The sequence below is a fragment of the Furipterus horrens genome, unplaced genomic scaffold (assembly GCF_987537825.1).
Source record: "Furipterus horrens unplaced genomic scaffold, mFurHor1.1.pri manual_scaffold_1, whole genome shotgun sequence".
Lineage (NCBI taxonomy): Eukaryota > Metazoa > Chordata > Mammalia > Chiroptera > Furipteridae > Furipterus > Furipterus horrens.
The window spans coordinates 156159815-156181843 of NW_028327171.1; the positions used below are offsets into that span (position 1 = coordinate 156159815).

The window sequence follows — 22029 nt, forward strand, 5'->3', positions numbered from 1 at the left end:
CCCGGCCAAGTGGCATCAGCCTGAGGGGAAGCAAAGGCCCTGCCTACAGGAATTAAGCTGCCACACCCACAGTCCTTAAGCCTGACAGCTAATCACAGATTGAATAGATTAACAACAAGCCAGACAAAGGCAGTAGATCCCTGAAAGTCTCCAACAGGCTGCCTAGGCCCAGACTGGTACAGGATCTGACACCACCAGGGGCAGATCCAGGAAGTGCAGATCATTCTAAGAAGCACCAACAAACAATAGGAGTCACAAAAATGGGGAGACAGAGAAACAACCCCCCATCGAAAGGAAAGGCAGAGTCCCCAGAAAGAGTGCTAAATGAAATAGAGGGGAGCGAACTATCAGATATGGAATTGAAAGCATGTATTATGGAGAAGCTCAATGAGCTCAGCGGAAACTACAAAGAACTCCAGAAAAACTACAGTGAACTCCAGAAGAACTATAAGGAACTTACTGAGAATTATACCAGCATCAAAAAGGACATGGAAGCTATCAATAAGAGCCAGGAGGAAATGAAGAATACGATCTCTGAATTGAAGAACACAGTAGAAGGAATTAAAAACAGGCTAGAGGAAGCAGAAGATCGGATCAGCGAGCTGGAGGACAATGTAGACAAAAACTCACAGACAGTGCAACAAAATGAAAAAAGGCTGAACACGACTGAAGAGGCTCTAAGACAGCTGCAGGACAACATGAAACATAATAATATCCGTATCATAGGAATTCCAGAAGGAGAAAAAGAAGAGCAAGGGATAGAAAACCTCTTTGAAAAACTAATGACAGAAAACTTCCCTAACATGAGGAGAGAAAGAATCATGCAAGTCCAGGAAGCACAGAGGGTCCCAATGAAGATGAACCCCAACAGGCCCACTTCAAGACACATCATAATTAAAATACCAACATTCAAAGACAAACAGAGAATCCTAAAAGCAGCAAGAGAGAAACAACTAATAACATACAAGGGAGCTCCAATAAGGCTATCATCAGATTTCTCAGCAGAAACACTACAAGCCAGAAGGGAATGGCAAAATATATTCCAAGTAATGAAAAACAAAGGCCTACAACCAAGAATACTCTACCGAGCAAGGCTCTCATTCAAAATGGAAGGTGAAATAAGGAGTTTCCAAGACAAAAGAAAGTTAAAAGAATACATCTCCACCAAACCAGTATTGCAAGAGATGCTAAAGGGTCTGCTTTAAGAAGATGAAGAAACAGAGAGAGACAGAGAGGAACACGAGTACAAAGGGGGAAAATGACAATGAATAAGTACTGAAAGAAAGAAGGAACTTCTACCATTTGCAACAACATGATTGGAACTAGAGAGAATTATGCTTAGCAAAATAAGCCAGGCAACAAAAGAAAATTACCTTATGCTATCACCTGTTAAAGGAAACTAATGAACAACACAAACAAATGAGCAAAATTGAACCAGAGGTATGTAAACGAGGAATAAACTAACAGTAACAAAGGGGGAGATGGGAGGGAGAGAAGTGGTAAGAAGGGGAAGGGTCTAGTCAAAGAACATGTATAAATGATCCTTGGACATGGACAGCTGGGTGGGGACTGAATGTGGGAGAAGGGAGGGACAGGGTACAGAGAAGCAAGAGGGGAAAAAAGTGAGACAACTGTAATGGAAAAACAAACAAACAGAAAAATTTTTAGTGGGGGGAAAAAATTAAAATATAAAGAATAGAAATGCAAGTTCAGTGAATACTAGAAGGACAAGGATTTTCCTTCACACTGTATATATTTTCTCCCTATCTGATCCCTCCAGAATTTGGCATTCTAAAGAAGTAAGTAATGACCTAAGTTTCTTTGCATAAAACTAATAAGACCAGTTGTTAATAATGATTTTTTGACTAAGACTTTGACTGGAATGTCATGCCTAAAGGAGACATGCTTGGGCTTTGGTTGTTACCAAAAAGCCCTGAGCAACTGGGACTGACTTTCAAAGGTAATAAAAGTCCACGAGATAAAAGGCCTGGTACCTTGGGTGGATGAGCGGTCCATAGCAATCTTTCCAGGGAAGGAACAAAGGTTGTTTTCCTGAAAGGTGGCTAGAAGGGACCTTAAGGCACAATGGAAAACCAGGAGGACCTGGAAAAGACAGGTGTTTACAGGCAAGGCTGAATGCCAGGTATGTGACTCAGCTTCTGTGCCCTGAAGGGCAGACTGAAGGTCACCCTAAATGTTCCTTGCGTAAGTTCCAGCAAAGCAGAACAAAAGATCATAAGTGATCATTTGCTGCTCTTGTTGTGTTTATGCAAATGAACAGGATAAATTAAAAATGGACTTAATGCAGTCCCTTTAATGACAAGGAGGGTAATCTTAGGGAGAAAAATCAAGATTCAAGGAAGATCACAATGCCCAGTGGTAGACTATAAAGTAGTGCAGCTAACCGTCTTTAAAGTTTCTTTTCATTTAAAATTTGTTTTCATTTGAAAGTTAAACTATGTCTGTGGCATTATCAAAGATGTTTAATTTACAGGCAAGAAAAATGTCAAATGCCTTGCAACTGGATGTCTTTCCGATAAGACAGTCCTACAGATCTATAAACTTGTGTGTGGGTTATGTTACATAAATTAACATGTGTTTTCTGTTTTCAAAGGGCATAAGCCTACGATCTCATTACCTGAGTGATTGTCTGTACGTATAGGCCTCACTTAATCCTGTCTGCATTGCTGCCTTCTGAGACTCAATGGTTTGGCTGAACTAAGTGGCTGGGTTGGTGAAGAACGGGGTGGTCTGTGGGCTTCACTTTAAAACTGGTTTCTCTTTTCTATCCTAATGGCTTGGACAGAAAGAGCCCAGAGGCCTGAGAGGGGGGAAACCTAAAATATTTCCCTCAGTCCAAACTAAGTATAATGGGCAAAAGGGTTTTGGACAGGTGAGATGTACCTGGCATACCTTCCTCTAAAGAAGCCCTTCTTTTCCCTAATGTGGGACATTGAAAAATTAATACCTGTCTTTTGTCATCTAGTGGTTACGGATTGAATGATGTCCTTTAACCCTGTTGCCCCCAGAATACAACAAGGATGCCAGCCTGTTAAACCAAGCATGCCGTTGTCCAGAGACAGCCAACCAACCTGGAGTCTGCACGATCCTTCCCCTTGTGGGAAGGCCACCCTCCCCTCCACACCCCCACTCTTATTAGGGATTTCTTGACCCAAGGGTAGGTAGGATGACGGCCATGTCCAGCTTGAAGCAACTAGAGGAGCTCGAGACCTTCGTCCATTGTCCTTTATAAGATTGTAAAGGGTCTTAAGTCTGAGAGGGAGGGATTGTTATTTTTTATTGTTAAAATATTTAACTAATTAATTAATTATTTTTTAAAAAAAGAAGAAGAATATATGAAAGGGTGAGCCATGAGCATGGACTTGGGGAGGGGATTGTCGGGGAAGGGGGGTGCTGGGCGGAGGGGAGCAAAGGGAAAAAAATTGGAACTATTGTAACAATATAATCAATAAAATATACTTAAGTAAATAAATAAATTAATTAATTAAAAAAAAAGACATGAGTATGTCTGGTTTGTTCTGGGAATAGAGCAGAAAGGAGATTTAGAGCAGAGAGAGTTAGAGGAGGGTAACAGGAGGTAGAGTCGGAGACATAATGGGGTGAAGGGGAACAGATCTGATAGGGTCCTAATTGGCTGTTATAAAGAATTCAGTTTTTATTCAATGTCAAATGAGAAAAACAGTTAGGGTTATGTACAGAGAAGTGATATGATATGACTTTATATTTTTAAAAGAAAAAATTCTAGCTGTTTTGTTGAAAACCAAAGGTGGAAATGGGAGGTAGTATTTAGGAGGTTTTGCAATAATTCAGGTGAATAAAGATGGTAGCTCTGACCAGTATGAGGGCAGTGGAGGAAGTGACTGGATCCAATTTTAAATAATTCTGAAGACAGAACCAACAAGATTTTCTGATGAATGAAATTTGCAGGGTAAGAGAAAGAGGGGAAGTCAAGGCTGATTTCAGGCTTTTGGGCCCTGGCAAGAGGAATAATGGAATTGCCATCAATTTAGAGGGAGAAAACCATTAGTGAAGTATATTTGGGAGAATTCGGGATACTCTCTTGAAATGTCAACTGCATATTAACTGACTCATAGATATCTCTACTTGGGTATATACTACAGAAATACAACCTGGTTGCTGGGACCTGCTTGAGGTCCATCCCTCATCATGAATTTAAAGTGAGACTGGTTAGCATGATTGTATGTTTTTCCCATTTCCATTCAGCTGTGCAAGGTGAGTGGGTGGTTGGATTTAATCAGCACCATGTTTGACTGAACAACTTCAAAAGAACAATTAGGGACAGGGAATTGAAGATGTGTCTAAGGATGAGCATAATGATTGGATTTAAGCTGGGGTTCTTGGCAAGAGCAACATGAAAGGGATGAGGCAATATAAAGGGTGGGGGTCAATTAATTGGAGATCTAGATGGGTTGAAAGAAATATTAGGAGTGAGTAGAAAAGAAATAGTAGGAGTGAGTTGAAAATATAGGAAGTGGTGATCAGGAAATGGGTTGATGCAGTTGAGATTATGGAGTTTATTGCCCTGAGAAGGTTTAAGGTAGGATAAAACAATGAAGATATGAGAAGGTAATTAAGTGGTAAGTGGACAAGGTCATTGTTGAGACAGAGTTCAAGAAACTGAGAGGGCAAGTATAGGAAAGATTTCACACACACACACACACACACACACACACACAGATTGAAATCATCAGAAATTAAGACAGGAGTTGTGCTGAAGACAGTGAGTAACATAGTGAGTCAGGAGCTAAATGAGAAGTGACAGATATGCCCTGAAAGTCTATAGACGACAGCAATCAGGAGTAGGGGATAACATAATCTGACCAAAGTGAAGGACATCTCAGCATTGTATAATTAAAATATCATATTCCAAATTCACCAGGAATATTTTAGTGTGAATTTCCCAAAGAAAAGATATAAATATTTATTTGTATATTATCATAGTCTTTATTTATTCGTTGAACTTCTACTATGAACCAGGCAAAATAAAACAAACCAAGTCACTTTCCTTCTGGAGCTTAAATGCCAGCAGAGGAACAGCCTCAGGAGCATTAATATTTTAGTAGCTTTTATTGTGTTGGGTAGGAAAGGAAGGAAATTAGCAAATGATAGTCAGATGAATGCATATCTGACATTTAAGGTTTTTTATGTCAATATGGCACTGTAAAATATTGAGCTGAAGTTCGTCATCACTAGTTATAAATCACAAATTCTCTTGCCTCTGCCCCACTAGAAGTCAGTCAGAAGCATTTCCTGTTTCCTCTCAATATAGTCCCATTCCTTCTCTTTTCTTTTATAGACTGGAAAAAAATTCAGTCTATGGATCCCATATTTTAATGTCTTTTTAGAATACACTTAAAAACAACAGAATAGAAAAATAATTTGAATTAGTGCCAAGATCTGTTGCATACTTCATCCAGTGAATCATGAAGTTTCCATTATAACTCCAGAGCAAGACTGCTTGGTGTAAAACTAACAGAAACTTCTCCATATTTCTGAGACAGTAAAATAGTGACAGGAGATTCACTTCGGGTGTGTGGTGCCTTGATTTCAATAACCATGTATGTTATGTAAGTGATTTGTAACCACAGAGTGAGACATACCTCTGACTGAGCAAGCAGGGACATGGACCAGGCTAGTCAGACAGGAGGGAGAAATATTTTTGACAATTCATTATTTTCTAATTTGCTTAATTTCTTTGAAGATGTTCGTGGCCAGCACTCTTGAGAGTGCTGGGTTAAAGAAAATTGTGTGTTCTAATTCAATAAAGGGTTGCTATGTGATCTTATTTTATTCTATACATTAAAACTAATAATTACTGCATAAAGGCAAGGAAGGTTTTTAGTATTTTATTCACAACCTTTCCTGTCTGGAAGAATTTCAAGCATGAGCTAATGTGGTGATTAATTTTTGATGTGTACTAAGGAAACTGGTTTCTGAGAATATGAGTGGAAAAAACCCATCTTACAATTTTGATGGACATATCTATATTTTATTCTCTGAGGCAATGTATTTGTGAAGCAATAATTTATTTTTCCCACTTAAGGTGAGTTCCAAAATTGGTGGGGCAATACCAAAATTATAGAGGAATTTTTTCAAAATATGTAGTTCTTCTTCCCTTAAAGTTCTGAGATGTCTATGAGAGAAATCTGGGCACACCTATTTTTAAAAATCTTCCCAGATGATTCTGAAATGTCATAGTTAAGGAAAACTGGTTCAGGATATGCTAAATATTGGCATAGAGTGCATATGAGATTTAAGTGTAATTTTAAAACATCAAAAATTAGAGTTTTATTCATTAGGTATTATGTAACTGCTATCTAGAGCAAATGTTAGAGCTTGGTGCTTTATAAAAATTTACTTTTTTCATTCTTGTCCTAATTTAGAGCTTCCTCACTATCTTTGTATGTGTATTTTTTCTTTGAAAATAAAAGCAAGAAAGAAAGATAACATTTAGGAACCAAAGTTAGAAAGAATTGGCAACTGGTCATCCACCACTGATGAACTGAATTATGAAATGGGACAAAGAAAAAAAAAAATAGCAACTCTAGGTATGTATCTCATTTTAAGGGAGAAATTCTGTCCTCAGATACGAAGTAACAAAGGCAAGGCAAAAAGTACATATATAACCAATGGAAAATTTCCCTGGTTCCCAAAAGCAGAGACTCTACAAAGTGGCATTGCTCCTGTTGTGCTTTGTGGTTTTTTTCCTTTTCCTTTCTTTCTTTCTTTTTTCTTTTATTTTTACTTTTTCTTTTCTTTTCTTTCCTTCTTTTTTGGTGTTATAATGCAGTCTCATTAAGCCTATGGAGACAGCGATTTAATTTTTTTTTCTTTTTCTTTTTTCAGACTGGGAAGAGGGGAAATTAATTGCTTAATTGTACCACTCATGGATCCTTTTTAGTAAAAATTAGCTATTGGTTATTATTATAAAAACAACCTCAATTTTATGATCAGGTGTATGATTTTTCTACCTTTGGCCCCACCTCTCAGGAAGAATATCTGCAAATAAAATTAACAAAGTTCACATTTTGGCTGCATTAATGCAGAGAGATTTTTCTCTGGAAAAGAACTCCCTCTACCAACAAACTAAAGTGCAATGAACTGCCTAAAACACACCTCAGTTTTGAATATCAAAGCAATACAAAAAAGAAGCCAACTGTAAAATACGTACTTCATAGGCGGAGATGATCAGCTGCAGAATGTTTCCGGAGTCTTTCTGAAGTAGCCCTACTGTAGCTCCAGGAATGAGTTTTGCATAATTCTGTAAACAGAAAAGAGTAAGTTAATCTTTGCTCACGGTCACTGAGAAATGTCAAGTGTCGAGGTCCGCCTGCTGGTTGAGATGTCCTTTATTTAACTGGCTGGGGCAACAGGCTCCTGATGGTAGGTAAGCAGGCGTTACTCTGAGACTGTAGCCCTGCCCGCTGCGGGCTGCGTCCTGCACTCAAGTGCGAAATGAACTGGCCAGGGCCGCCGCTAGAGAAATCTAGTGTCAGTGATTGCCTCGGTCTAGGGATGTGATTTATTTTTCGACAAGAGACAAGTTTCAAATAATAGTGACACTTATGTCCTTTGTCCAAAAAATTCTGAGCATACTACCAGGAACTATCTTCCCTTTTCTTGTAATGTTGCAAAAACCAAGATTTGGTACACAAGGGACCCTCACTGCCATCAGGTGGCTTTGTAAGTCGTTCCACAGAGGGGTGTTAATTGTCCATCATCACGTGGTGGAAAACAAAGAGTGAAAGATTGGCTGCCTTCTGTAAACTGCCCCCTTCCCAGCGGTAATGAGTGCCCTCTTAGGGGTGTCAGCAGGGTGCTGTGGGACAGGACTTGTCACCATTGAGTGTGCCAGAGCCTTGCTCTGAGCCCGCTGCATTCTCCACCTACATTGCTCTTCCTGAGATGTAGTTCCCACCTGAGTGGAACCCACAGTATGAGTTCTTCAGGACTCCAGGTATTGAGCTTGGCCAGGGAATGAGGCATTGCAAAGAAGGGAATTTTCCAGATAGCTGAAAATTACCCCTCCCTTAAGTTTCATGTTTAAAACTATTTTCAGTCAGAAAGTTTTCTAAAGTGTACTGTATACACCCGTTTTCTTAAATAAAGACTCCAAAGCATACTTTGACTTTTTTTCTTGAAGAAATAAGAGTCACACTTACCAATATTAATGATAGCTCTATAATTATCAAAGGCTTCTAAAATCCGTGATAGATCACATCCATATCAAGTGGGTCCCAACTGCTATGCTTTTGCTTCTTTTATTTGTTTTTAAATAGTTTCTATGTTCTTGTTAAGCTGTAAAGTATCACTTGCCTACCAATTTATTCATTTACTGTTGCATCAACAACATCTATTAGGTAGGCTTAATATGCTGTGTGACATTAAGAAGAGACAATCACTCTTTTTGTCAGCTGAGGTCTTCTAAGTTGCTGCGTGGTGTGAAGTCAGATGGCTGAATTTATGAAAATTGTTCACAGAAAAAAGAAATAAGCTTTGAGAAATACGCTTATCCAGGCATCTCCTGGACAAGCATAATAGCCTATCTTATTCCACAGAAGATTTAAGCAGTTCAGAAAATACACAAAACTAGTTTAGAATTAATGATTACCCTTAATTATAATTGTAATACTAAGTAAATAAGTCAGGATGATGGAAACCAAGGAGAGGAACAATTGGAGCCAGGGTGATGTTAGAACAGGTCCCATGTACTTGCTGGAGGTGGTCACCTGGGTTAAGCCCAAGCCTTCTACACCTCTTGTATTAGAAAAAAAAAAAAGGCTGGAGGGGAGCAGCTAGCTAGTGTGGTTCAGTACACTGAGTGCCAAACCAAAGGGTTGCAGGTTTGATTCCCAGTCAGGGCACATTCCTGGGTTGCAGGTCAGACCCTCAGCTGGGGGCGCACAAGAGGCAACCATACATCAATGTTTCTCTCCTCTCTTTCTCCCCCCCTTCCCATCTCTCTAAAAATAACCAAATAAACTCTTTTTTTTTAAAAATGAGGCTTTTATTTTAATTGGTGAGTTTTGTAACGTTCCTCTTATTTCAGTGTTTATGATTGTGTGTCAGTTTGAATTAGATGGAAATCTGAACCCTTGAAAGTGTCAGCTGTTACTGTGCCTTGGCGCTGTGTTTTATTATTGAAGGAGTTGAGAACAGTAATCCAGGTAACGTTCTTCCTGTTACTCTGTGCCCTATATTGCTGCCCATCGAAGGTGGGCCCCACTGTTTCCCTGAGTCAGGTGGAACTTGTCAAATACGAGGAAGGCACTGGTTTATCAACTTACCTTTTCGAATAAACACATGTCAAATGGTCGGTGAAGCATGAGGCTTGTGGTTAACAGTAAATACATAAATAGGAACTTGAATTTCACTCAAGTGGAGCTGGAATGTGTATAAATTAGACTAGTTCCAGAAGAGAAGGCAGAGGGGAATCTTTAGAGCTTGACAAGAAAAGGTTTAGGTCCTTTTAAAAAAGAATGTCAAGGCTCTTAGCTTTACAGAAAACTGCTATCCTTGAAAAACCCTGGTGCTCCCGAGGGTAAGGTGTGATGGGTATTTTCCACAAGCACTAATTCAAGTGGCCTCCAGATTTTGGGTTAATTCTTGGTTAACAAAGCCAAATCCATCTACTTCCTAAAGCATAATTATGATTCTGCATGTGGTATGACATTTGGCATTTGGCTATTAGAACACGTGGTTTAGCACTAACTGTGTTTGCTGATTGCCACTAGAGCCAAGGCAGAAAGGAGCTGGCAGCCAGCAGCCGTCTGCAGTGGGAACACTGACAGTTGTGTAGAGGAAAACTATTAATTAATTTCTGGATCCTTATCCAACCCCCCCAAAGCATTGCACAAACCTAACTAGAAACATGGACAATTTGGCTTCCTGATCTAACACTGTAAAAAATTATATTTTAAGTCTTGTACTGTTATGATTACTGTAAATATCATATGTCAAATGCCTTTCTTTCATTAAATCCCTAAATTGCTATTATAAATTGTCCTGATTAAACATGTTTAATGTCAGAAAAAGGGTGCTTTTGCATGCCTGGATGTGGTAAATTATAGCACTGTAACGATAAAAGATGATTGTTGGATATTAAAAATGGTGAACTCTAAAAACACGACGTTACATGAGCTGATGAGAAATGCAGACTCCTCTGCTTGGGCTTGAATTTCTTGGGTTTGAGTTCCCTGTTATCTGTCCATAGCTTATCCTAATTATGGATTTTCTCCCCTCCCCACCATGCCAACCAAGAGTTTCTGAGGTTGCTTTTCTTATCCATGTTTGCAAGGTTATTTTGTTCTGACTCCTTAGTCTTCTTAACTTCCTTTGTCAAACCCTATTTATTTGTTCACTCTGCCCTCATCTCAAAAAAAGATTTATTTTTTTGTCCAAAAGTCTGCATTTGCTCCCTGGAAATCTCCTGTCAAGGACAGAAGGTGAGAAATAGACAGGGAGTCATTTAGAGAGCAGGCATCAAAGGATACATAGGAAGTGACTGAATGCACACTCTGAGTTTTTTCCACAGGCTGTCTCCAAATTCAGTGCCTCTTGGTGTCTGGCTGCCAGAACCAGCTGTCAGGTGTGTACACATGCTCAGCTGAGGGCAGAGAACCATGCAGACACACCTGCTGCCCCAGCTAGCTGTGGACAAGCTGTTGGTTGTCTTTTTCATAAAAAAAAAAAAAAAACCCTCCCTCCAAAAAAAAAAAAAAAAAACCCTCAGGCTGAGGACCTTGGCAAACCCTTGGCTGCTTTTGGTGCTACCTTGGCAATTTCGCCTATAGAAGGGATAGCTTCTGACAATGACCTTTCTTCCCACTCTGACAGCATTTCCTGTCCGGTTAATTCTCACCTTCACGTTCAGAGCCTGGCTATGTTCTGGGACATGGTTTAGTATTAACTGTATCTTTGCCAAGTGTTTATTTTGATTTGGTTTCTGCCTCTGAGGGTGACTCTGCTGGACCTCTACGTCCTACTCTTGTGACTTTTCTACTTTTGTCTCAAAGAATCCTCATGACCTCAGACACATTAACCACCACTTTACATAGACGCATTACTCATGCCCCTCATCAGAGGGCAGGAAACAGAACTCGACTTGCCATATATCTGCTGGCAACATTTTCGTAAAGAATTTGTAAAACCAAAAGTTTAGAGCAACTGCTGATTCTCTTTAGGCTTTGTGCTTGCTTAACTCTTCTTGTGAAGCTTCACTAATGTTGAGAGATTTTATGCCTAGCGCTGTTTATTTTCAGTGTTATATTATTAACCAACATCAGTGCTTTGCTCTTAAGCTATACTTACTAAATGTATTTCACTAAAATACATTTACTAAAAGGTTAGCTTGTTGAGATTCAGAACCTATGATACTAAATAATCTGTTTCCAAATATTCCTCTAATTTCTCAAAGAACTTTTCTTTTTTTGTCATTACGTTGTTAGTGGCTCCTGTTTGGCAGTTCTCATTCTCTCACTCTACCTTTAAAGAAAGCATATAACACATGCACAGTGTTATAAGCAGTAAGTATACAGTCCAATGAATACTTAAAAGGTAAACAAGCACATTTAACTGCCACCAAGATTAAGAAACAGAACATAATTAGCACCCTGGAATCCTTTTTCCTTCCAGTGTCCTTGCCTGCCGGCCATGATCACTTTCCTAAAGGTCTAACCACCATTTTGACATTTATCACCATGGAAGTGTGTGTGTGGGGGGGGGGGGGGGGCACGAGTAACTGTGACGCCTGAGGGGAAACAAAAACGGATTACGTAGGACACCAAAAGCACTGCCTATGAAGGAAAAGACTGATAAAGAGGAATTAAAATTAAGATTTCTGTTCTTAAAGATGCCTTTAAGAGAATGAGAAAAAGCCATTAAGTGATAGGCAATATCTGTAATAAAGGCATTTGATGTAGCTCTAGGATAAACAACTTCTATATATCAACAAGGAAAAGCCATCTTGATAAAAGTAGGTATACAAGTGGCAAAAGGGTATTTGAAAATGAGGCAGGATAGCAAGAAGCTAGGGAAATTCCTTGGCAAGTGGACTAGGGAAACAGACAGGTGGCCAGAGCAATTTACAGCCAGATATAAAATGTCACCTCCCTAGAGATAATAATATCTAGGCCTCAGTTTTATTTCAGCTCCAGGCCCAGAAAAGCAGCAAAACCAGGTAAACGAAGCCAAAACCAGCTGCAGTGACTCAGGACTCCCTGCCCTTTTAGTGACTAATCAGTGGAGACCATGACCCTAAAAGGGCACACCTGGAGAACTGATGAGTATGCTGCTGAAACCCTTCCCTAACACCTGCTCTAAGATTCCCATCTTCAGGAGAGATAAAAGCCTCAAGACAAAGGACCAAGCACACATGCTCTCCCTCTGGGGAGCAACCCCTGCCATTTTCTTTCCCTTTTTCTCCTCCCACTTCTTCTGTCATAGGCACCTGTTTCCTAAGGCAATGGGTAGCCTGCAGCTTGTCCCAGGCTGATCCCCTGAACCTGTCCCTAAAGCTTTTCTCCGACCTCCCAGTGGGCTAAGGCAGCCCCGCCTAGGATCTCCTGTTGCCCCTTCTATGCTAAGCCCTGCCTTGTTTTACTGTCTCCAGCTTTAATAAACATACCCTAATGGTCACATGAACTCATGCTGTGAAACCTTTCCTACATGAAGTCAAGAACCTGCACACTATAGCTGGCCCTAGGCAGACCCTCTCAGGGCCAGGCCCCTGTCCAGTAACACCAGGACCAAGACCTCAGGAGCATGAGCCACAGTTGCTACTTTAGAGGGCCTTACAATAGGATGAAGAGGTCCTCACAACAGGATGCAGAGGTCCTCACAAGCCACCTGACATCCCCAGGCACCTCCTGCCTTTGCACACATCCTCAGAAATGTAAGCTCCTAGAGGATATGTTGTCATGGGGACTCAGGGGAAGTAGCACGAATGCCCGGGAAGGGGGTCACATAACTCTTTATCTCTTTGGTTCTGCAAAGCTCACTGCTCTGGTGCAGTGAGCCCATGCTGCAGGCATGGCTAAAGGTGCCCGGAACTCTCCTTTTACCATCATCTGGGAACGAATAACTAGAGCTAACACTCGTAGTTAGCAGTGTCATCTTTTTCATTCTTCAAAGAAGACCTGTTATTTAGTTATCTTGTTTTACTGCCAAGAGACTGAGGCCCAGAGAATTTAGTTAACTTGCCTGTGGTCATCCAGCCAGGAAGGAGCAGAGCTGGACCCACCTGTCAGGCCCTACAGCCAGATCTCTGAACCAGGCCACAGATGGGAGATGCCCAATATGGGCAATGGCTGTCATGGGCTGGCGGTGTCATAGGTGAGCTGGGAGAAGTTAATGAGTAAGCCTGAATTAACTGGATGTAATGGATTCTGAGGGCTGCTGTAACTGAGGACCACAAACCCGGTGGCTTCAAACGACAGAGATGACTATCTCACACTTCTGGAGCCTGGAAGTCTGATATTCAGGTGTCAGCAGGGCCATGCTCCCTCTGAAACCTGAAGAGGAAAATCAGCCTTTGCCTCTTCCTAACCTCTGGTTGCCGCTGGCAAGCCTTGGAATTCCTTGGCTTGACTATGCATCACTCCCATCTCTGCGTCCACAGGCAGATGGTGTTCTTCCTCCCGTGTCTCTGTCTCTGTGTCTGTTCTCTTCTAAGTACACCAGTCATATTGCATTAAGGGGGTACCCTGCTCAAGTATGACCTCATCTTAACTAATTACATCCAAAAGGCCCTATTTTCAAATAAGGTCACATTCTGAGAGGTACTAGGTGTTAAGAATTTAACATACCTTTTGGGGAAACACAATTCAACCCCTAACATTCTGCTTGAGTTCTTTTGACTTTCTAACCTTTAAATGCTTAGCTTGAGCTGGAGAAGTGAGCACCTTGCCCAGTCGCAGAGCTAATAAGTGGTAGAAACAGTGCTCACCCCCCTCCACCAGGCCCTGCCAGGAGCTGGTGCAAACGCCAACAGCCATCCAGGGTGGGTCTTATTAGAAAGTCACAGTAATAAGGCCTTGGCATCTACATGGAGGGGCTTAGAGATCATAGAACACCTTCACACCCAAAGTGAAAAGAAAGGAAGAAAAAGGGCTGTAGCCATAATCACTTTCAAACTGAAAGGCTACTTCTTGAAAGAAATGTAGGAAGTAGTGAAACCATAAAGGTAAAAACAGAATTTTTTCCTGAGGGATTGTACTGTGCTATTTCTCTGGTCAACGGAAAAAAGCTCTTTGCAGTGTGCTTCTTCCAGAGCTAGGGGCGAGCTGGGCTGGGTTTGCTGAAATAAGTCCTTCTTCTGAAGGCAATCAGAAGGCTTTCTTCCGGTGAGGCCTTTCATTCTTGTGAGGTTTTATGTGACTGGTTCTCATGTTCATTATCAGTAAATGGGGGGCTCCCAGTATTAAGCAAAAGTTTACCCCCAGGCTCAACTGTGTTACTAGGACACCCAAGATTCCAAAAAGAATATGCAATTGTTTCTGGCACAGAGTAGCCTGAATGTCTGTCTCTAGGTTGCCTGATATTTGCTTTGCCTTCAGGCTTTCAATTGTCAGCATTCCACAGTCAGGCAGGCAGCGTTGGTAGTGTGCTAATTAGATCAGGTGCTTGATCTTGAAGTCTGCACCCGCAATGACTAGTAAGTAGTCGGCTTCAGCTTTGGAACTTTTGAGCACTACCTGTTTTTTCTCCTAGTCTGCCCAGGAATGTAATTATCTTGTCAGCCAAGAAGCTGTAGTACAGAGCTGAACGAGTGCTCGAGCCACACGGCAGCAGTAACAGAGTGATAAGGGAAGACAAATGGACCCACCGTGCGTGACTGTTCTGAGACAAACAAGTGCAGAGAGGCGCTGGAGAATGGAGACTTACAGAACAAAGAGGCTACATGGAGTATTTGTTACTGAGGATTCCACAGATCATCTCTTAATAAGATTACCCGGCCTTTCGAGAGGAATTGCAGGCCTTTGTTGGTGAAGGCAAATCCCAAAGCTTTAGGAAGCTCTTTTTAAAATGGGAAGCAATGTTGGGTTCATTGGCATGCTTTTTTGCTTTGCAGATCCAATGGCAGGTAATAAAACTTTGAAAGATGACTGCTAGGAACACAATGAAGGGGAGCAGAAAAGAGAAAACAGATGTGTATGTACAAGGATTGCTAATGAGGTACTGGCCCTCCTACTGGAGGTGCCGAGGGGTGGACCAGCAGCATCAGCAGCATCAGGGGGCTTGTGAGAAATGTAGACTCTCAGTCCCTAATCCAGACTTGAATCAGTCTGCATTTTAACAAGTTCCACAGGTGACTGGATACACCAGGGGAGAGTTTGAAAAACTTGATGCCTGGGCCTCAGACACAGAGATGCCGATTTAATTGAATCAGGGTGTGGCCTGGGCATTGAGTTTTTTATAAAACTCTATAGGCAATTCTAAAAAGCACCAAAATTTAAGAATTGCTGATATAGTATCATCTGTCCAGGAATGGCCAAGGCAATTCAGAATATAAAGGTGTTACGTTTTTAAACCTGTGTACCCCTAATTCAGAAAGTACCTGCAATTATAATATTCAATATTTTTTTGGCATCTATGACATCTATTTACTATTCAACAGTCAAAGTGGTGTTTTTGAATGTCTATTGCCCACAGAATAGCATTGCACTTTCCACCCTTGGCCTTCAAGACTGATGGGCTAGTTTTAGTCTATCTCTCCCATGTCCTCTCCTTTTCCCACAGCTCACATCAACTGACTAGACTTTTTTTCAGTTTTTCAAACACACTGAACACCGAGTCTTTTACTGCTTCAGGGCTTTTGCACATGCTTTCTCCTTTTGAAAACCCTTCAACCTTCAGATTGCTGCTTTATAATTGTAAAAATAATATGCTTACTTTCTACGACTCAATCTTAATTTTAGCCTGAATTTCTTCCATGGCTGTTAGGCTAACAGGTCCTGATATAGATTTTCTAGTTAACTAGAGGAATGCTGCTTCAGGCTTAAGTTTTTGCAAGAACACTCCCTTGCCAAAGGGTGCCCTTCTTGAAAAATTAGGGAAATATGTACAAAATAATGACTGCTTATCAAAGATTTACAGGAGCCTCCAGACTGAACTCAGATCAGTGGAGGTCAATGAATTGGAGAACAAAGAGGTTTAGAGATTTTGCACTCTTCCTCGGAACTCTGTTGGCACCTAGTGTCACACACCTCTTGCCCTGCCCCTCCTCCCTTCCCTTGACATAAAAGAAGCCTGTATTCTGAACTCTCTTAAGGTGGATTTGTGGAAGCTATAAGGCATCCGCATCTTCTTGAGCTGGGCCTTCTCAATCAATAAACCTTCTTTTACTCTAAACTCTGACATATTGAATATTGGTCTTTGAATTGTCAGGTGCACTATGGGGTCAATGGACATGGCTCTTCCCTCTCCTATCACTGAAGGCTGATCAGGGGGACCCTGGTCAGAAGGAACAGGCATTGTTTTGGAAATGGATTGTAATTCCCTCCTTATCCGCTTTTGGGAGTGGCTTCCTGAACTGCGACTGCTTCTTGGCTATTTCCTTCTGCATGTACACATTGATGTACATGCAGCTCTGGGCCACACATAGTTTTATGCAACCTGGATCCATGCTGCCTTTGTCTGGGACCCCTTATAATGAGCCTCAGAATGGAGGAGGTGTGGTCTCTCTTGCACTGACCCACCACCATCAGTGCACCCATCCCTGTAATGTGAGTAATGGCATGTCCATATCTGGTAGTCTTCTGGGTGTTTTGTTTTGTTTTGTTTGGAATATCATGAACACTTAAGTAGCTCCCTGTTTTGGAGCTCCTGAATTACAATTGGTGTCACAAACAGGATATTCTGAAAAACACCCCTGTAGAGTAGACATGCTGGGGGGGGAGGGGAGCAGGGGCAAATCCTGGAAATAGCAGGGGGCAATCCCAAGGTGGTGCACCAGTATTGGGGAGATGCCCCCAAACCTCCTGCAGGCCTGGCAGAGGACCTGCATGGGGGAAAAGGAAGGAACAGCTGAAGTCAATGTATGGCAGTTAGAGGGTGAGTCTAAATTAGAGAGAAAGATAAGAAGATGAGATTCGAAGGCTAGTCCTAGTCCTTTCTTGAAATTTCACTTTTGCTTTAGACTTTGATTTTGTTTCTATTTTGGGAAGATGAGCTTAGGTTGTATTTCAGACTAATTGGTATTGTTTTGCTAAAGGTCTAGTAAATGGGGTAAGAGCCATGAAATGTGTTCATGAATTTGTCAGTCTTAAGGATGCTAATTACTTGTGTTTAAGTTAGGTAAAAATATATGGCTTCAGTAATAAAAGGTGTAGATTATGGCAATATATTTTGAAGAAAATAGAATTTAAAGTAGATTGTTCTAATTCCCAGATGAATTAAAAGGGACTAGGAAAGTTGCAGAAGGATTGTGTGGAGAGAATAAGCAAAAAGGCAAGCAAATGAGAACATCTTGTGCTTCCTCTACCCAAATTAGTAAATCAAATTATGTATATAGTCTTTATGTGTCCAGTCTTCATGTGTCTAGTCTTTATGTGATATATGTTCATCTGTGTATTACATGTGGTGTGTTTTCTGCCTCTGGATGGCATAATTAGGGCATAATATTTTATTGATCAAAAGAAAGTAAAAACTTATATATTCAATAGGATCATGTGGTCTAGACATATTATTTGATGTGAAACCAGGCTTAGGTTTAATTAATGTCTTTTAAAGTTATTTCCATAAAAACGTGTTGTTTTACAAAAAGTTTATGTTATAATCTTTTGGTTAAGTTTGTTTGATAGCCTTCCCCAAGTTCAAATTTTAAGAGATTTTTTAATTGAGGAATGACGTTAGGTTATTCCAATGGGCCTCTGCAATACCTCAAATATTTGTTCTCCCTCTTTTATATAAGAGAAGTTTTGGAACTAAGTAGGCCTATTTAATATGCTTAAAGTACATGGGAAGCTTTGTCAAATAAAGAAATAATATGTATGTTCTATTTGTATACACATATTTTTATTATTAAAGTAGATGCTCTAGAGATCATATGAGTTCTGATATAATTTGTAATTTTAGTTGTTATCTTAAAATGTTGTCACAGGAAAACAAATTCCTTTGTTAATTGCATTATACTCTGTACCATGTCATTTTAAGTTTTGTCATTTATAAGCAGTCGTTGTTTTGCTCTAATGCATTGGCAAAAATATATCATGTCTTGGGAAGGGTTCATAGAGAGGACTCTGACTTGTTTTGGATTGCATAGTTCTGAGAATGGATTTTCGGATCATACCTTTGAATTGAGTGAAAATTGCTGGAGCTCTGAAATGACTGGGTTTATAAAGCTGCTTGTAGATATTCAGGATAAAGAGAAATTAAGTATGGGACATAATAAACTAAAGATAATTATGGTTTTTATAACTTTTTGTTGAAAAATACTGCAAATTTTTAATCATTTGTTTTTCAGACATAAGAAAACTTTGTCTCTTAAAGCAATTTGGTAAATTGAATACTGGGGCATCTACATTTTTCTTCTTACCTGATTCTTCTGGAATTTGGAAGCTCTTAATAAGTGAGCATTATTCTTTCCATAGCAATATGTTTATTCGCATAAGTCCAATAAGAATCTGATTTCTTCATAACAGGATTCATAAAGCCAGTTTCCAACTGTGGTTTTATCAACTAAGTCTTTGTCTATAATGCCATGATCAAAGAAGTCTTGCCTTAACTCTGACATCATCAGAAAACCAAGGAATTAAGATTTCTTTGAAGCCAATAAAAGCCTGTTGGAGAAATGGCCTGGTAACTTGCGTGGTCATGTGGTTCATGAAAGGCTTTCTAGGTAAGGAGAAAATGTTACTTTCCTGAAAGATGGCATGGGAAGAACCTCAAGACATTCTGGGGACCTCAAAACTTGAGAAACTCACCCAAATTTGTGGGTATTCCAGGAAAAGCCTGATGGCAGCTGTGTGGCTTGGCTTTCCAGTCCAGAGGGGCTAATTAAAGCTCAATCTAGGAATTCCTTGTAACATTCCAGCAAAGTAGATTTAAGAAAACCTATATGATCAATTGCTATTCCTGTTCGGTTTATGCAAATAATCAGGCCAAATTGAAACTGGACTTACTTAAAACAGTACATGAATTGGTCTTGATTTGGCTCTTTAATAAAAATAATGGTGATTTTAAGGGAAAAATTATGTTTCAATAAAATCTGTTATACACAGTTATGGAAAGTAGACTCTAATTCAGTGAATCGTCTGTAAAATTTTATTTCTCACCTATGAAGCAGGCTGGATTCTGAACTTCTCCAGTTTTCTTACAAACTAGTGTTTCATTTTTTTCTTCATCCTTTGATTCGGAGTTATTGAGAAATACTGATGCAGTATCAACCATACAGACCTTATCTGAGCACCTGATGATAGCACCAGAGGCATTTAAACTACAGATAAAGAGGATCTATCAGGTTGTCACTGCTTTATCTCATCCCAGTAAAAAACCTTGCATTTAGAAGTCTTCTCATCTGACATTCTTGCAGACTCAGAAACTGGTCTATGGGTTGCTGTGTTCATTAACCTTTGTGTTCTTTCTGTTTTCATAGAATGTATACTATGACCTTGTGTAGTTAATTTTTTTGTCAAATTCTTGGGGGTTGTCTGGTGGATTCTGTGGAAGCAACACCTTACCCCAATGGGCAGGGATGCTGGCCAGTGAGAACTACTGCTCAGACTGTTGGGTCTGTATAGAGTTCCCATGTGCGGCCTCTACCAGCCTGCCATGGTTGGATCCACCCTGCTAGGACTGGCTGGAAGGCTTCTGACTCCATTTCAAACAGATGCATGAGAAGGTGTTTTGCCTCGTGAGAGAGCAGGCTAACCACACCAAGCCATAGCTCACATACGCAGTTTGGGGTGGCTGTCAGCATTACAGGTAGAAGTACAATAGCCCATACTCGTATGTATTGAACTCAGAAACAAGACGACAAATGACACTGTGTAACTTGTGGGGTGGATGCCAGCAACCCTGTGCAAGAATATTACATATTGAGTGCTACCTACTATTGGTGGCATTCCTTCCTCCCAGGTCTTTTTGGCTTCTGTATTGCACTTTTAGTTTTAAGGTGTAACCTTTACTGTATCTGTAGTATATGGATGCAATGTGCCAAGATGCTCACCAACACAGGTCCCCGATCAGAAGAATTAATGTGAAGAATGTGAGGTGGAAGAGCAATGTTGGGATGGAGTGTAGGATCAATGGACATGACCCTTCCCTCTCCCATAACTGAGGGCTGATCAGGGTCCCCTGGGCAGAAGGAATGTGTATTGTTTTGGAAATGGATTGTAATTCCCTTCTTAACCCCTTTTGGGAGTAGCTTCCTGTCCTTTGACTACTTCTTGACCTTTTCCTTCTGCACATACACACTGATGTAATATAGCGGGCCACACATAGATTTGTGCAGCCTTTGTCTGGGACACCTATAAGGAGCCTCAGACTGGAGGAGGTGTGGTCTCTCTTGTGCTGACCCATTGCCATGGGTGCACTCCCCTGTAATGTGAATAGTAAATGGCATGTCCACATCTGCTAGTCCTCTGGGTGTTTTTTTCTGGATCATCACAAATCCTTAAGCAGCTCCCCAGTTTGGAGCTCCTGCATTACACAGACCTTGAACTGGTAACATAATCACTTCTTGAAAGGCATATTCCCTGAAGATCCTATTGAAGTAAGATCCCAAGCTCTCCCCTTTCATTATTCTCTATCCCTACACATGATTCCTTCCCAGTTTTCAGTAAATTTTCCAAAATTTTTAGTGTATGTCTTAAACATTGCATGGGACAAACTTACACTAAAAATTATTTGTTGCTTACTTGAAATTCAAATTTAACTGGGCATTCTGTAGTTTTATTTGTTAAATCTGGCAATCCCATAAAGAAGAATATGCCAATTAATGAAGAAAGTGTGCCCAAAGTGTCAAGCTCAATAATATTTTCTTTTTCTAAAATTTTCTCTTTACTTTTTGAACATTCACTATAGAGGGGCAACAGAATATTGAGCAATTAATTAATACTAGCCCCTTTGTAGCATATATTGAGCTGTTTCAGATAATTAGGCACAAAAATAAAATATATAATACTCCCAAACTCTTCTTATGTCCAGGGGGCTAGTACTTTAACTTGTCCATTGTGCCTTGATGTCATATGTAACTGTTGACTAGGTTCTGCCATATGAAGATTGCTTGCTTGTAGTTAGATTTGTGCATGGCAGTCTCAGCCTGAATGAGCTTCCTTAAGCACAGCTGTAATTTGAGGCAGCCAGAACGGCCAATTGCAATCTCAGGAAAGGCTTCAGGGAGCATATAAATAACTGAATTAAACAGGAGTGTCTGCACCCTGTGGGGCTCCGAGATAGCATAAAAAAGAGTGATCTAAATGAGACTGCTGGCCAAGATGGAGGCTTAGACTAACACGCTCAGTCTCCCTCTACAACTAAGAAGGAGTACAACTACCTCAAAACAAAAGATAACTAGAAATTCCAGAAAATAAAACTACATGGAAGCCCAAAGTATGAAGTTATAAACCAGCAGTGCTCATCTGGACAGATAGGAGGGGGTGAGATCAGAATTGGGATGGAAGGGTCGGGCTGAGCTGTCCAAGGTAGCAGTGGGCATAGTGGCGGGACTGCGAGAAATGCCAGGGGAGCAATCCCAGCTGCAGTTGAGACCTGGCAGCTCGCGATTCCAATGCTGGGGAAGGCAGAGCCCCCCCTCCATGGTCTTGGACGGTGAAGCTGTGGGGAAGGAGCCTCCTGGTCTTTCAGCAGAGAGTAATGGCAGAAATCAACCTTGGACCCCCGCCCCCACACAAAGCGCCATAGTGCGGCGATAAAGGTGCCGATCGCTGCCGGTCACAGGGCAGTGACGAGTGCCTGCCCGGGAAGAAAGCTAAACACAAATCTGTTAGAATGAGGCAGACAACGATTGAAATCCTGGTGACACAG

General features: G+C 40.7%; 1 protein-coding gene across 4 annotated transcripts in view; it reads right to left on the reverse strand.

The window, feature by feature from the left end:
• Window positions 1–22029, reverse strand: part of ITGB6 (integrin subunit beta 6) — a 159885-nt gene that overhangs the window by 40036 nt on the left and 97820 nt on the right. For all 4 annotated transcript variants that reach the window (XM_090280223.1, XM_090280214.1, XM_090280210.1 and 1 more), the window contains one exon: window positions 7214–7303. In XM_090280223.1, coding sequence (XP_090136349.1) covers window positions 7214–7303 — 90 coding nt within the window. The remainder of the gene's footprint in view (window positions 1–7213; window positions 7304–22029) is intronic.